Source organism: Glycine soja, chromosome 15 (assembly GCF_004193775.1).
Source record: "Glycine soja cultivar W05 chromosome 15, ASM419377v2, whole genome shotgun sequence".
NCBI lineage: Eukaryota > Viridiplantae > Streptophyta > Magnoliopsida > Fabales > Fabaceae > Glycine > Glycine soja.
In genome coordinates, this window is record NC_041016.1 from 34926462 (window position 1) to 34937520 (window position 11059).

The 11059-nt window shown below is 40.4% G+C and overlaps 1 protein-coding gene across 1 annotated transcript; it reads right to left on the minus strand.

Moving 5' to 3' along the window:
• Nucleotides 1–8483: 8483 nt before the first annotated feature.
• LOC114386086 lies at nt 8484–10691 on the minus strand. The gene is made up of 2 exons (XM_028346093.1): nt 8791–10691; nt 8484–8722 (listed from the first exon to the last, which is right to left on the minus strand). Exons 1-2 carry the CDS (start codon nt 10403–10405, stop codon nt 8484–8486), a joined length of 1854 nt encoding a protein of 617 aa, XP_028201894.1. The 5' UTR covers nt 10406–10691.
• Nucleotides 10692–11059: the final 368 nt, after the last annotated feature.

Sequence of the window (11059 nt, forward strand, 5' to 3'; positions counted from 1 at the left end):
AAAAGAGGTAAAAATAATATAATAATCAAAAAAACATCTTTTAGTAAAATAAAGCGGAAAATCAATCGGACGTTTTCTCTTTGGGATTTCTCATTCTTAATCGAATTGATTAATAACTAAAGTGAAACTAAGGCTAAAATCAACTCGCCTAGTCAAGCTCGTCCACAAAAATAGGCTTTTGAAGTTTGTCATTTCAATTTCTCACTAAGTAAAATGGATCATTTTTAAGGTCCAACGCCTTAAAATGATCACCACTTAAGTAAAAAAGAATCGCTTGATAAGAAAGAACTACGTAGGTCTGAGTTCCTCATTGAGGATACGTAGGAGCAAAAGCCCCGCTTTTGTCGACCACCCCAAGAGATCGTTAATGGTCCAATGCCTTAACGTTTCTCTCCTTTCAAAAACAAGAGATCGTTAATGGTCCAATGCCTTAACGTTTCTCTCCTTTCAAAAACAAGAGATCGTTAATGGTCCAATGCCTTAACGTTTCTCTCCTTTCAAAAACAAGAGATCGTTAATGGTCCAACGCCTTAACGTTTCTCCCCTTTCAAAATCAAAAGACCGTTTAATGGTTCAACACCTTAAATGACCTTTTGTTCAATAAAAACATATTTTGCAAAAAAGGACAAAAACAACTTAACCAAACACTTTGTTCCGAAAGAACTACGTAGGTCTGATTTTCTCATCCCAATTGAGGAATACGTAGGAGCAAAGGGAAACACCCTTGTCGACCACAAAAAAGAAAAAATATAAAAAGGGTATAAAGGATATAAGAACATAAAAGGGAACATAAAAATCAAAGTCATGTTTTCACATTCGATTAAAGGCTGCCGTCCCTTGGGACGGGCGTGTGGGGTGCTAATACCTTCCCCGCGCGTAAATACAACTCCCGAACCTTTCACTAAAAAGTTCGTAGATCGCGTCTTTTCCGGTTTTTCCGACGTTTTCCTCAAATAAACGTTGGTGGCGACTCCGCGCGTATTCCTTTCGTGGAACACGCATCCCGCGAGTCTCGCGTCGCCCTCCCGCCGAAGGGTAGGTTACGACACAACCCTTCCTCCTCATTCCATACATAATTGGAACCAATTGGAAAGGATTTTCCATGAACAATTCTATATGGGACAGTCCAAGATAAGCCTTAAAGAGTTAGCCAGCGTTCGACGTAAGGCACCTGAATCAATTGATGATTATTTGAACAGATTAAGACTCTTAAAGGCAAGGTGTTTCACCCAAGTCCCCGAACATGAATTAGTCGAAATGGCTGCTGGTGGCCTAGACTATTCGATTAGAAAGAAATTAGATACCCAGTATTTAAGGGATATGGCTCAATTGGCTGATAGAGTTCGACAACTCGAACGATTGAAGGCTGAAAAGGCTAGAAATTCTAAATTCCACAAGAGGGAAAAGGTTGCATATATCGAAACCAATGACAGTGACCAGGAGTTCGATATTATTTATGAAGATATCGAAGACAATGAGGTTGATGTAGCCGAATTAAAACCTGGACCTCCTTATGTTTGTAAATTCCTTAAACCTTCCAATGGAAAAAACCCTGTTGAATCTAAAAATGATAAGTTTGTGTCTAAAACTTATACATTTGATATAACTAAATGTGATGAAATATTTGATTTATTAGTCACAGATGGCCAAATTGTTGTTCCTAAGGGTTTGAAAGTACCCCCAATCGAACAACAGAGGAAAAGGGGTTATTGTAAATTTCATAATTTCCTTGGCCATAAAACCTCACGTTGTGTTCTTTTCAGGGATTTGGTTCAAAAGGCTCTTAACGAAGGGAGGCTCAAATTTGGTGAAAAACCAAAGGTTGCCCAGGCAAATGCTGAAACATCCAAGGTTGCTGAAACTCTCTATGCGGAGCCCCAAGAAATAATGATGGTCGAAGCAATGGAGTTGTCTCAGGTGCAAATTCAGGGCATATCTGAAGAGGATTACAACGAACAAATGAAGGTTGTATATCCTCAGGCTGAGGAGGATTTAATTGATTTCTTGAACAGATGCAAACTCGAAAACAAGATTGTGATGCTCTGCCCTCGCTGCAGTGCAGTATGTGATAGGGAGGCTACTGAGGGCCTCAAAAAATACCAAGTTGTTAACAAAGGGGCAAAGCAGAACCAACGTTTCGATAAAGGCAAAAGGGTTATGGTGCAGTCGAACACTAATCAGAAGTCTGGTCGAAGGAATACTTTCGCTCCTCCTGGTTCAGTTCCGGTCGAAAAATGGATGCACCAGGGACTCATAAGGTTTAACAAAGGGGCCATGGAAGTAGGTGGTTCGAGTGGAACGAAGCAAATTGGCCCACAGGAGGCTAATAGGTACTCTTATAGGAACAATTACAAAGGAAAGAATCCTATGACGAGGACCCAATGGCGCAGGTTCCAGCGTCAGAAGAAATTGGCCCAACAGAATCTGCAAACGGGCCAGTATAAAGAAGTGTCTAGGAGGCCAGTAAAAGAGAGACTCCTGTCTCCAGTGGATGAAGATAAGATGGAGGATGAGGATCTACTGGATTCTGAACCAGACTTTGATGTCATTTGTGTGGTATCTATCTTGCCATCTGAATATGATGTCCAGTCTGAAGTTACTGAGATCGAAAGTGAGTTCGATCATTTTGATATGGCTGACCCAAAGCCAGTATGTTACTATGTTATGAACAATGGCTGTGTGGAAGAACAATTAGCTTATTTCGAAAAGCCAGATTTTCAGATGAAAAGTCATCTCAAACCTCTTTTCATCAGAGCAAAAGTTGAAAATATTGGCATCAACAAAGTGCTCATAGATGGAGGAGCGGCTGTTAACTTAATGCCTCGATCTATGCTTCACAAGATCGGGAAACATGACACTGATCTATCTGCTCATAACATTGTGCTTTCGAATTATGAGGGTAAAACTGGCTATTCTTTGGGAGCCATTCAAGTAGATGTTGCTGTAGGCAGTATAGTTCGACCAACTCTATTCCTGGTGATACAGTCTAAGGCTAATTTTAACTTGCTATTAGGAAGGGAATGGATTCATGGAGTTGGGGCTGTGCCATCTACCCTCCACCAGAAACTCATTATCTGGAGGGAAGATGGGATTGTTGAAAATATAGAGGCAGATCAAAGCTTCTATAAGTCAGAGGTTGATAATGTTACTGCACAAACCTTTGACAAAAAGTTGGCTAACATAGCACCTTGTGGTGACAAGGAGGCTATTTTCGAATCAAGTGATAATGTTATCCACTCTGTCAAACTCCATCCTACCTATGGGTTTATATGCGAGAGGGAGGAAATTGATGTTGTTCCCTCTGAAGATGGAGTTATTCCACCAACTAGGTGGAATATATATGAAGATTAATATGACTGAGGCCGCTGCATGGGCCAGAATTACGGCTTATATGGCCGAAAATAGACTAAATACGGCCTTTGAGGCTGAATCTCAACAAAATATGGCAGTTGAAGCCAAGATCGAAGATCATGAAAACAAAGAAACAAAGGATCGAAGACTGGATTGCATTTATGACGATGAGCCGCTGGGTTTTGAGAAAAATCCCATAAGTGAGGCGCCAAAGATGCAGGCTCAAGATCCTTTGGAAGAGGTCGACATTGGAGATGGCTCGATAAAAAGGCCAACCTATATCAGTGCCAATATCACCTCAAGTCTAAAAGAAAAGCTGGTGCCTCTTCTTAGAGAATTTAAAGACTGTTTTGCTTGGGATTACCACGAAATGCCTGGGTTAAGCAGAGAAATGGTCGAAATGAAATTACCGATTAAGGAAGGAAAAAGACCAGTAAAACAACTACCAAGAAGATTCGCACCAGAAATCATGTCCAAAATTAAGGAAGAGATCGAAAGGCTGCTGAGGTGTAAATTCATCAGATCTGCCAGGTATGTCGAATGGTTAGCAAATATAGTTCCTGTCATTAAAAAGAATGGAACTCTTAGAGTATGCATAGATTTTAGGGATTTAAATAATGCTACACCTAAAGATGAATATGCTATGCCAGTAGCGGAAATGTTGGTAGATTCGGCAGCTGGCTTCGAATTTTTAAGCATGTTAGATGGTTATTCTGGTTATAACCAAATTTTTATTGCTGAAAGTGATGTGTCAAAAACAGCGTTTCGATGCCCAGGTGCTTTAGGCACTTATGAATGGGTGGTTATGCCCTTTGGGTTGAAAAATGCTGGGGCCACTTATCAAAGGGCCATGAATTTCATGTTTCATGATTTTATTGACACATTTATGCAAGTTTATATTGATGATATAATCATCAAATCCTCTTCAGAAGATAGCCATTTGGACTACCTTAGGCAATCTTTCGAACGAATGAGGAAACATGGATTAAAAATGAATCCATTAAAATGTGCTTTTTGTGTGCGTGCAGGAGACTTCCTTGGTTTTGTGGTGCATAAAAAAGGCATTGAGATAAATCAAAACAAGACAAAGGCTATTCTTGAGACGAAGCCTCCTTCGACCAAAAAACAGCTTCAGTCTTTGCTAGGAAAAATCAACTTCTTGAGGCGATTCATTTCGAATCTAAGTGGCAAAGCTCAAATTTTTTCGCCATTACTTCGACTCAAGAAAGATGAACCATTCAGATGGGATGAAGTGCATCAAAAGGCTTTCGATGAAATTAAAGAATATCTGATCAAGCCTCCTGTGTTAATGCCTCCTAGTCGCAACAAGACTATGAAGTTGTATATTGCTGCGTCTGACAAGACCATTGGTAGCATGTTGGCTCAGGAAGATGATGATGGCATAGAACATGCAATTTATTATCTTAGTCGTGTACTAAATGATGCAGAAACTAGATATTCTGCCATAGAAAAACTTTGTCTTTGTTTGTATTTTTCTTGTGCAAAACTTAAGCAATATATAAAGCCTGTTGATGTTTATGTGTATTCTCATTATGATATTATTAAGCACATGTTGTCAAAACCTATTTTACACAGTAGAATTGGAAAATGGGCTTTGGCATTAACAGAATATTCTTTAACGTATAAGCCTTTGAAATCTGTTAAGGGTCAAATTGTGGCAGATTTTATTGTAGATCACTCAGTGATCGAAATGCCGCAAGACTATGTCGATACAGAGCCTTGGATTTTATATTTCGATGGTTCGAAACACAAACATGGAACTGGAATTGGAGTTTTAATAATATCCCCCAATAAAGTTCCAACTAAATTTAAATATAGAATCAAAGGGCTTTGTTCTAATAATGAGGCTGAGTATGAGGCTCTAATTGCAGGCCTTGAAATTTTAATTAGCTTGGGGGCAAGAAATGTTAACATAAGGGGTGATTCAGAACTAGTGTTGAGACAATTAACACAAGAATACAAATGTGTTAATGAACACTTAGCAAAATATTTTGTTATGGCAAGTTCTCTTCTGAATCATTTCGATTATATTAACATTGAGCATATACCTCGACAAGAAAACCAAGAAGCAAATGATTTAGCCCAAATAGCTTCAGGGTACAAAATGTCGAAGGAAAAGTTAACTCAGTTGATCGAAATAAAAGATAAACTGGGATTACCAGAGCCATTAAGCACTAAATTGCCAATGCCAAAACTTGTGGGGGCAAGTACACCACAAAATAATGAAGATGAAAGCATGGATGATCTCCAGGGAAAAATTCAAATTTTGGCCATTGACAATATGTTGGATAATGATTGGAGAAAGTCCATTGTTGAATATTTGGAAAATCCAATAGGTAATGTGGCTCGAAAGATCAAATATAGGGCTTTAAATTACGTGATTATGGGAAGTGATTTGTTTAAAAAGACTGCAGAAGGAGTGTTGCTAAAATGTTTAAGTGAATCAGAAGCATACTTGGCAGTTTCCCATGTTCACAGTGGGGCTTGTGGATCACATCAAGCAGGCCATAAAATGAAATGGCTTTTATTTCGACAAGGTTTGTATTGGCCTTCGATGTTGAAAGACTGCATAGAATTTGCTAAAGGCTGTCAGGAATGCCAAAAGCATGCAGGGATACAGCATGTACCTGCTAGTGAGTTACACTCCATAATCAAGCCTTGGCCTTTCAGAGGATGGGCTTTGGACCTAATTGGTGAAATCAAGCCTGCTTCTTCTAAGAACCAGCGTTATATCATAGTTGGTGTCGATTACTTTACAAAATGGATCGAAGCAGTCCCTTTGCCAAATGTTGATCAGAAAGCAATAATTAGTTTCATTCAAAATCATATTATTTATAGGTATGGTATTCCTGAAACAATTACCACTGATCAAGGTTCAGTTTTTACTGGACGAAAAATGCAAGAATTTGCCAAAGAAACTGGCTTTCGATTATTAACCTCAACACCATATTACGCGCAAGCAAATGGTCAGGTCGAAGCAGCCAATAAAATTGTAATTAACTTGATTAAAAAACACATTGCCCAAAAACCAAGAAATTGGAATAAAACGTTAGATCAAGTTCTATGGGCATGTAGAAATTCTCCTAAGGAATCAACTAATACTACCCCATTTCGATTGACTTATGGGCATGATGCTGTACTTCCGGTCGAAATACATTTGCAATCAGCCAGGGTACAAAAACAAATGGACATTCCAATCGACCATTATTGGAAAATGATGTCAGATGAGTTGGTTGATTTAGATGAGGAGAGATTAAGAGCATTAGAAGTTTTGACTAAACAAAAAGAAAGAGTTGCTAAAGCTTATAATAAGAAAGTGAAGTCAAAAACTTTTAATGTTGGAGATTTAGTTTGGAAGGTTATTCTGCCCATGGATAGTAAGGATCGAGCCTTTGGCAAATGGTCCCCAAATTGGGAAGGACCGTTTAAAATAATTCAGATCTATTCGAATGGTGCTTATGAATTAGAGGAATTAACCCCTCAGAAACGTACTTTGAGCATAAATGGTAAGTATTTGAAAAAATATAAACCAACACTGCTCGAAGTTAAAATAAGCATAGAATAGGAAGAAATAATGGAAACATAAAAATGGCGATAACAGTAAATTGCCACGAAAGGGCATGTGTCAATATTACATCGAAAAGTAGAATCGAAATACAGAATTCGAAATAAAGAAATCATAAGTTCTACTAAGTCATGACCAAATCCTCATACAGCTTTTTCAAGGTGGTCATCTCTTTAGTTAAGACCTGGTCAGCACTCTCCATAACCCTTGCCTCATCTGCTACAGCTTGAGATGCGCTAAAGGCCTTCAGGCCTTCCCTCCCTTTTTCAGCAATCAGTTTCTGAATCGAGTTAGCGGCCTTCTCCTGGAGTTCTTTGCGTTTGGCCTGCTCTGTTACAATTTTCTTCCTTAGATCATCGACCTGAGACAGCAAATTCGTAATAGTTGCTTCCCAGGAGGAGATGTTATCATCACAGGCTTTGATCTCAGAAGATCCTTCTTTCGCCTCTTTGGTGAGACGTTCGACCTCATGTTGAGCAGCTCGGGCTTTCTCGAGCAGAAGGATATGTGCCTGTTTCTGGGCATCCAGTCTGGCGCTATTTTTGCGTTTTTTCTGCACAGTACTTGCAAATTGGTCAATGATGGCCTCGATTTGGATAACCTTGCCTAGAATCTCATCAGAGGTAAGGGGGTTGTGCAATTTCTTCAAAAAATTCAGGTGCCCAAAGGCAGCAGAGGGGTTCTCTTCAATGGATTTAAGCACATCTTCCCGTGCGTATTCCAGGGATAACTTCAAGAGCAGAGAATCTTGGCGTACTGAAGAATTTATTTCGGCATCAGATGAGGACGAAGCACCAGGAATCTTTTCGCTTGAGGTGTTGGCTTGACTTGTGTTCAGCAGGAGTCGAAGGGCTGCAGCAGGGTCTTCGTCTTGCATTTGGATGAATGTATCTTCTGCGATCCCTATGCTAGCGGAAAGCTTAGATGTTGAAGACGCCGGGTAAATGTCCGAACCTCCAGCTTCAGCCTCTTTTATGGCCTCTTCATCGAAAAAGTTTTCTTCGGATGAACTTTTCTGACTCGATCCATGAGGACTGCTGGGTCCAATGCCTTGACCTTCACCCTGTTCCTCAACATTCACTGCATCCGTCTCAGGAGCGGGAGATGTTCGAGCATGTTGTTCTTGTGGTGAGTCCGGTTGATCGACAGGGTTGCCCATCTCAGCAATAGAAGGAGTAGCCTCTACTTCAGTGCCGTCAATATCGGTCGAAGGTGGTTGGACGTCAACAGGTTGATTGTCACCTTGTTCTTTTGAAGGCTTGGTCTTTTTCTTTTTCTTCTTGATTGGTTCACCACCCTCAACAGCCACAGAAGGTTCAGGCTCGACCTGCTTTACTTTCTTTTTCTTTTTAGGCATTTGAGCCTGGGAATTGCCTGCCTCTGTTTGTTCAGCAGACTTGGTCGAAGTCGCAGGTAACTTTCTTTTTCTTATAAGAGGTCTTTCCTTTTCTTCCTGCATTTCGAGGGTAAAGAATTGTCAGAATATAGACTCGAAAGAAAGCTATAATATTGACATTAGAAATAAAACTTGCATCTTTCTCTTCGTCTAATTCGACGACCGCATGCTTCGAGCGTTTCGAAGTCGTGGTAGTATCAATGCTATCATCTTTCTTTTGACTCTGAAAAATAAAGAAATATGAGGCAAGACGTTAAGAGTAAAAGATAAGTTCAGAAGAGTTACCTTTTCTTCTTGTTTCCCTTCTTGGATCTTCACCCCAGTGGGTTTCTTGGGTCTCACATCAGCTCGAGACGTTTCAGCACTTTTCTTCGTCATGATTGTTTTGCCTGAAAGTAAGAATATTAGAAAAGGCAAAAATACATATCAATTTAGAAAGACAAAAGTAATTTAATACCTCGAGCTTGAAGGTTTGAGCGGATATTCTCGACCGTTGGTTGTGTAAAACCACTCTCAAGTCTGGAGATCATGATAGTAGTGTCTCCAACTGAACGGGTCGAATAATATTTCTCCCACCAGGTAACAAACCCCATGGTGCAGAAGTGGGAATGGTTGAACTCAAAAGGATGCAGGTTATAGTTTTCATCAAGAGAAATCTTCAAAAACTTCTTGAAAGTCTTTTCCGAAAGATTGGCCCCTCTTATGACGTCTCGAGGATCTTCGAACAAGCTTTTAGGACGGATTTGCGAGAGGCCAAATTGTCTTGAAACCAAATTAGGCTGGTATCCAACCAGGCCTAAATAATTCGATTGAACACCTGTACGACAAGACAGGATTTGAGGATTCAAGTAAAATGACCATATTTCGTTCACTTCTTCTTCATTGTCCGGATCGACAGCAGGAAAATAGTCAGTGAACCAGGCCGGACCAACCTCTCGACTAATGAATGGAGCATGTTGGGGAAGAAACTTGTCAAAGCTCAGAAAAATCCTCATGTACTTTAGGAACAGCTTTTGTGAGTTTTGATCTAAGGTCTTGGGTGTTAATCGAAGTGCTCTCTGGCCTTCGATCGAGCGATTTGCAACTTCTTCAGCATAATCTTGTGGGATTATTAATCCCATTTCTTGTTCGAAAGTGGCATTAAGCCACAATTGGAGAAGCCACATAGGCCCGGACACTAAGAAGGAAGACCCATCCTTCGATTTCTTCAGATCATCGCATGCCTCACCAAGTGATTCGTATAGCACTGCTAACAAGAGGCGTCCAAATCCAAAGTTCCGACCTTCATGAATTTGTAATGCCATTGGAATAAATCTTTTGGCTACTTGCAAGGATTTTGTGCAGAAGACATAGTGAGATAGCCACAGAGTTAAGAAGGCTACGTGCTCTTCATCAGAGACCTCCTCTTCGACCGGTCCTTGGTGTTCAGCTATATATTTGGAAAAGGTATTCTCCTTATATACTAGCTTGATATTGTCACTAGAATTAGTGGGGTCATAAGTTTCTCCGCTAGGCCTAAGGCCTGTGAGGGCGGCTACATCTAAGAGAGTGGGGGTCATCATACCGCATTTGAATTGAAAGGTGTTGGTAGAAGACTCGAAAAAGTGCATAGCTGCTATCAGCATTTCTGGTCGATATTCAGGACCAGATCGAGAGAATTGTATCAAATCAAAGATGCCATATGTCTTCCAGAAATCCTCATATGCTTGTTCGACTCGATCAAGCCAAGGTAGGTAATCCCTATGGGCTATTGACGGGGCGGATCGAAAGAGTTTGTTGGGTTTGCTTAAACAATTAAAGTTGTAGGGCTCACTATCAAAAATCCTAGGTTCGCAAGTTGGGTAGCAGGGAAATACCTTGTTCATTTTACTCGAAAGTGATGCTTGGTCTGGCAGGGGTCCACCGAAAGCGTAAACTGTTCTTTCCACTGCGAAAGGGATCATCACCTCCGATTCCCAGGTTTCTGTGTGTTCGGCGTCACCATGTGGTTCTGGAACCACCTTTTCTCCATCAGTCCTGACTGTAAAATGGTGCCATTTCCCAGCAAACGGAACTGCTTGTCCTTGCGACATTGTAAGAAATCTGAAAAGGGATGATTTTCTCGTGAAGGGTTTGGTAGCTGGTGGAATCAGTGAGTAGGAGCTTGGATTCACGAAGAACAGTGGCAAAGTTCAGAGACACGGTGAGGTTGATGATGAAAGAAATAACAAGTATCTGAGAGTAAGAAGGTTTCGCCGGAAATAATGGAAGCAAAGAAGAAGAAAAGGTTTCGGAAGCAAAGAAGAAGAAAGGTTTTGGAAGCAGAGAAGCTGAAGGGGTTTTCTGGAGTTTCTGGCGCTATTTATGGAGTTTCACTTTTAAAAGGGAAAAACAATATAATAATAATCAAGGGTCAAAAATCAATCAAATCAGGTTTCCCTTCCGAATCCCCAGCGTTACACGTGTCCCACTCTGCCTAGAAAGGTGGAATTAATGATGGGTAGTGGGAAATCGAGGCGACGGTTACCAGTAAACGTGCCATCATGTCGCCGTTTCAGGAAAACTGTTAGAAGAAGAGAAAAAATGTCAACTTCTCATCTTCCTTCGATCTCGAATCGAAGCAGACATTTTTTGGGGGCAATTTGTTAGCCCATATTTTTTATGAGCTAAAAATATGCTCTAAATACGAATTTTGTTAGATACTGTTCGAATCGAAAAGACAAGAAGGAGGGCTTCGAACCATTGGG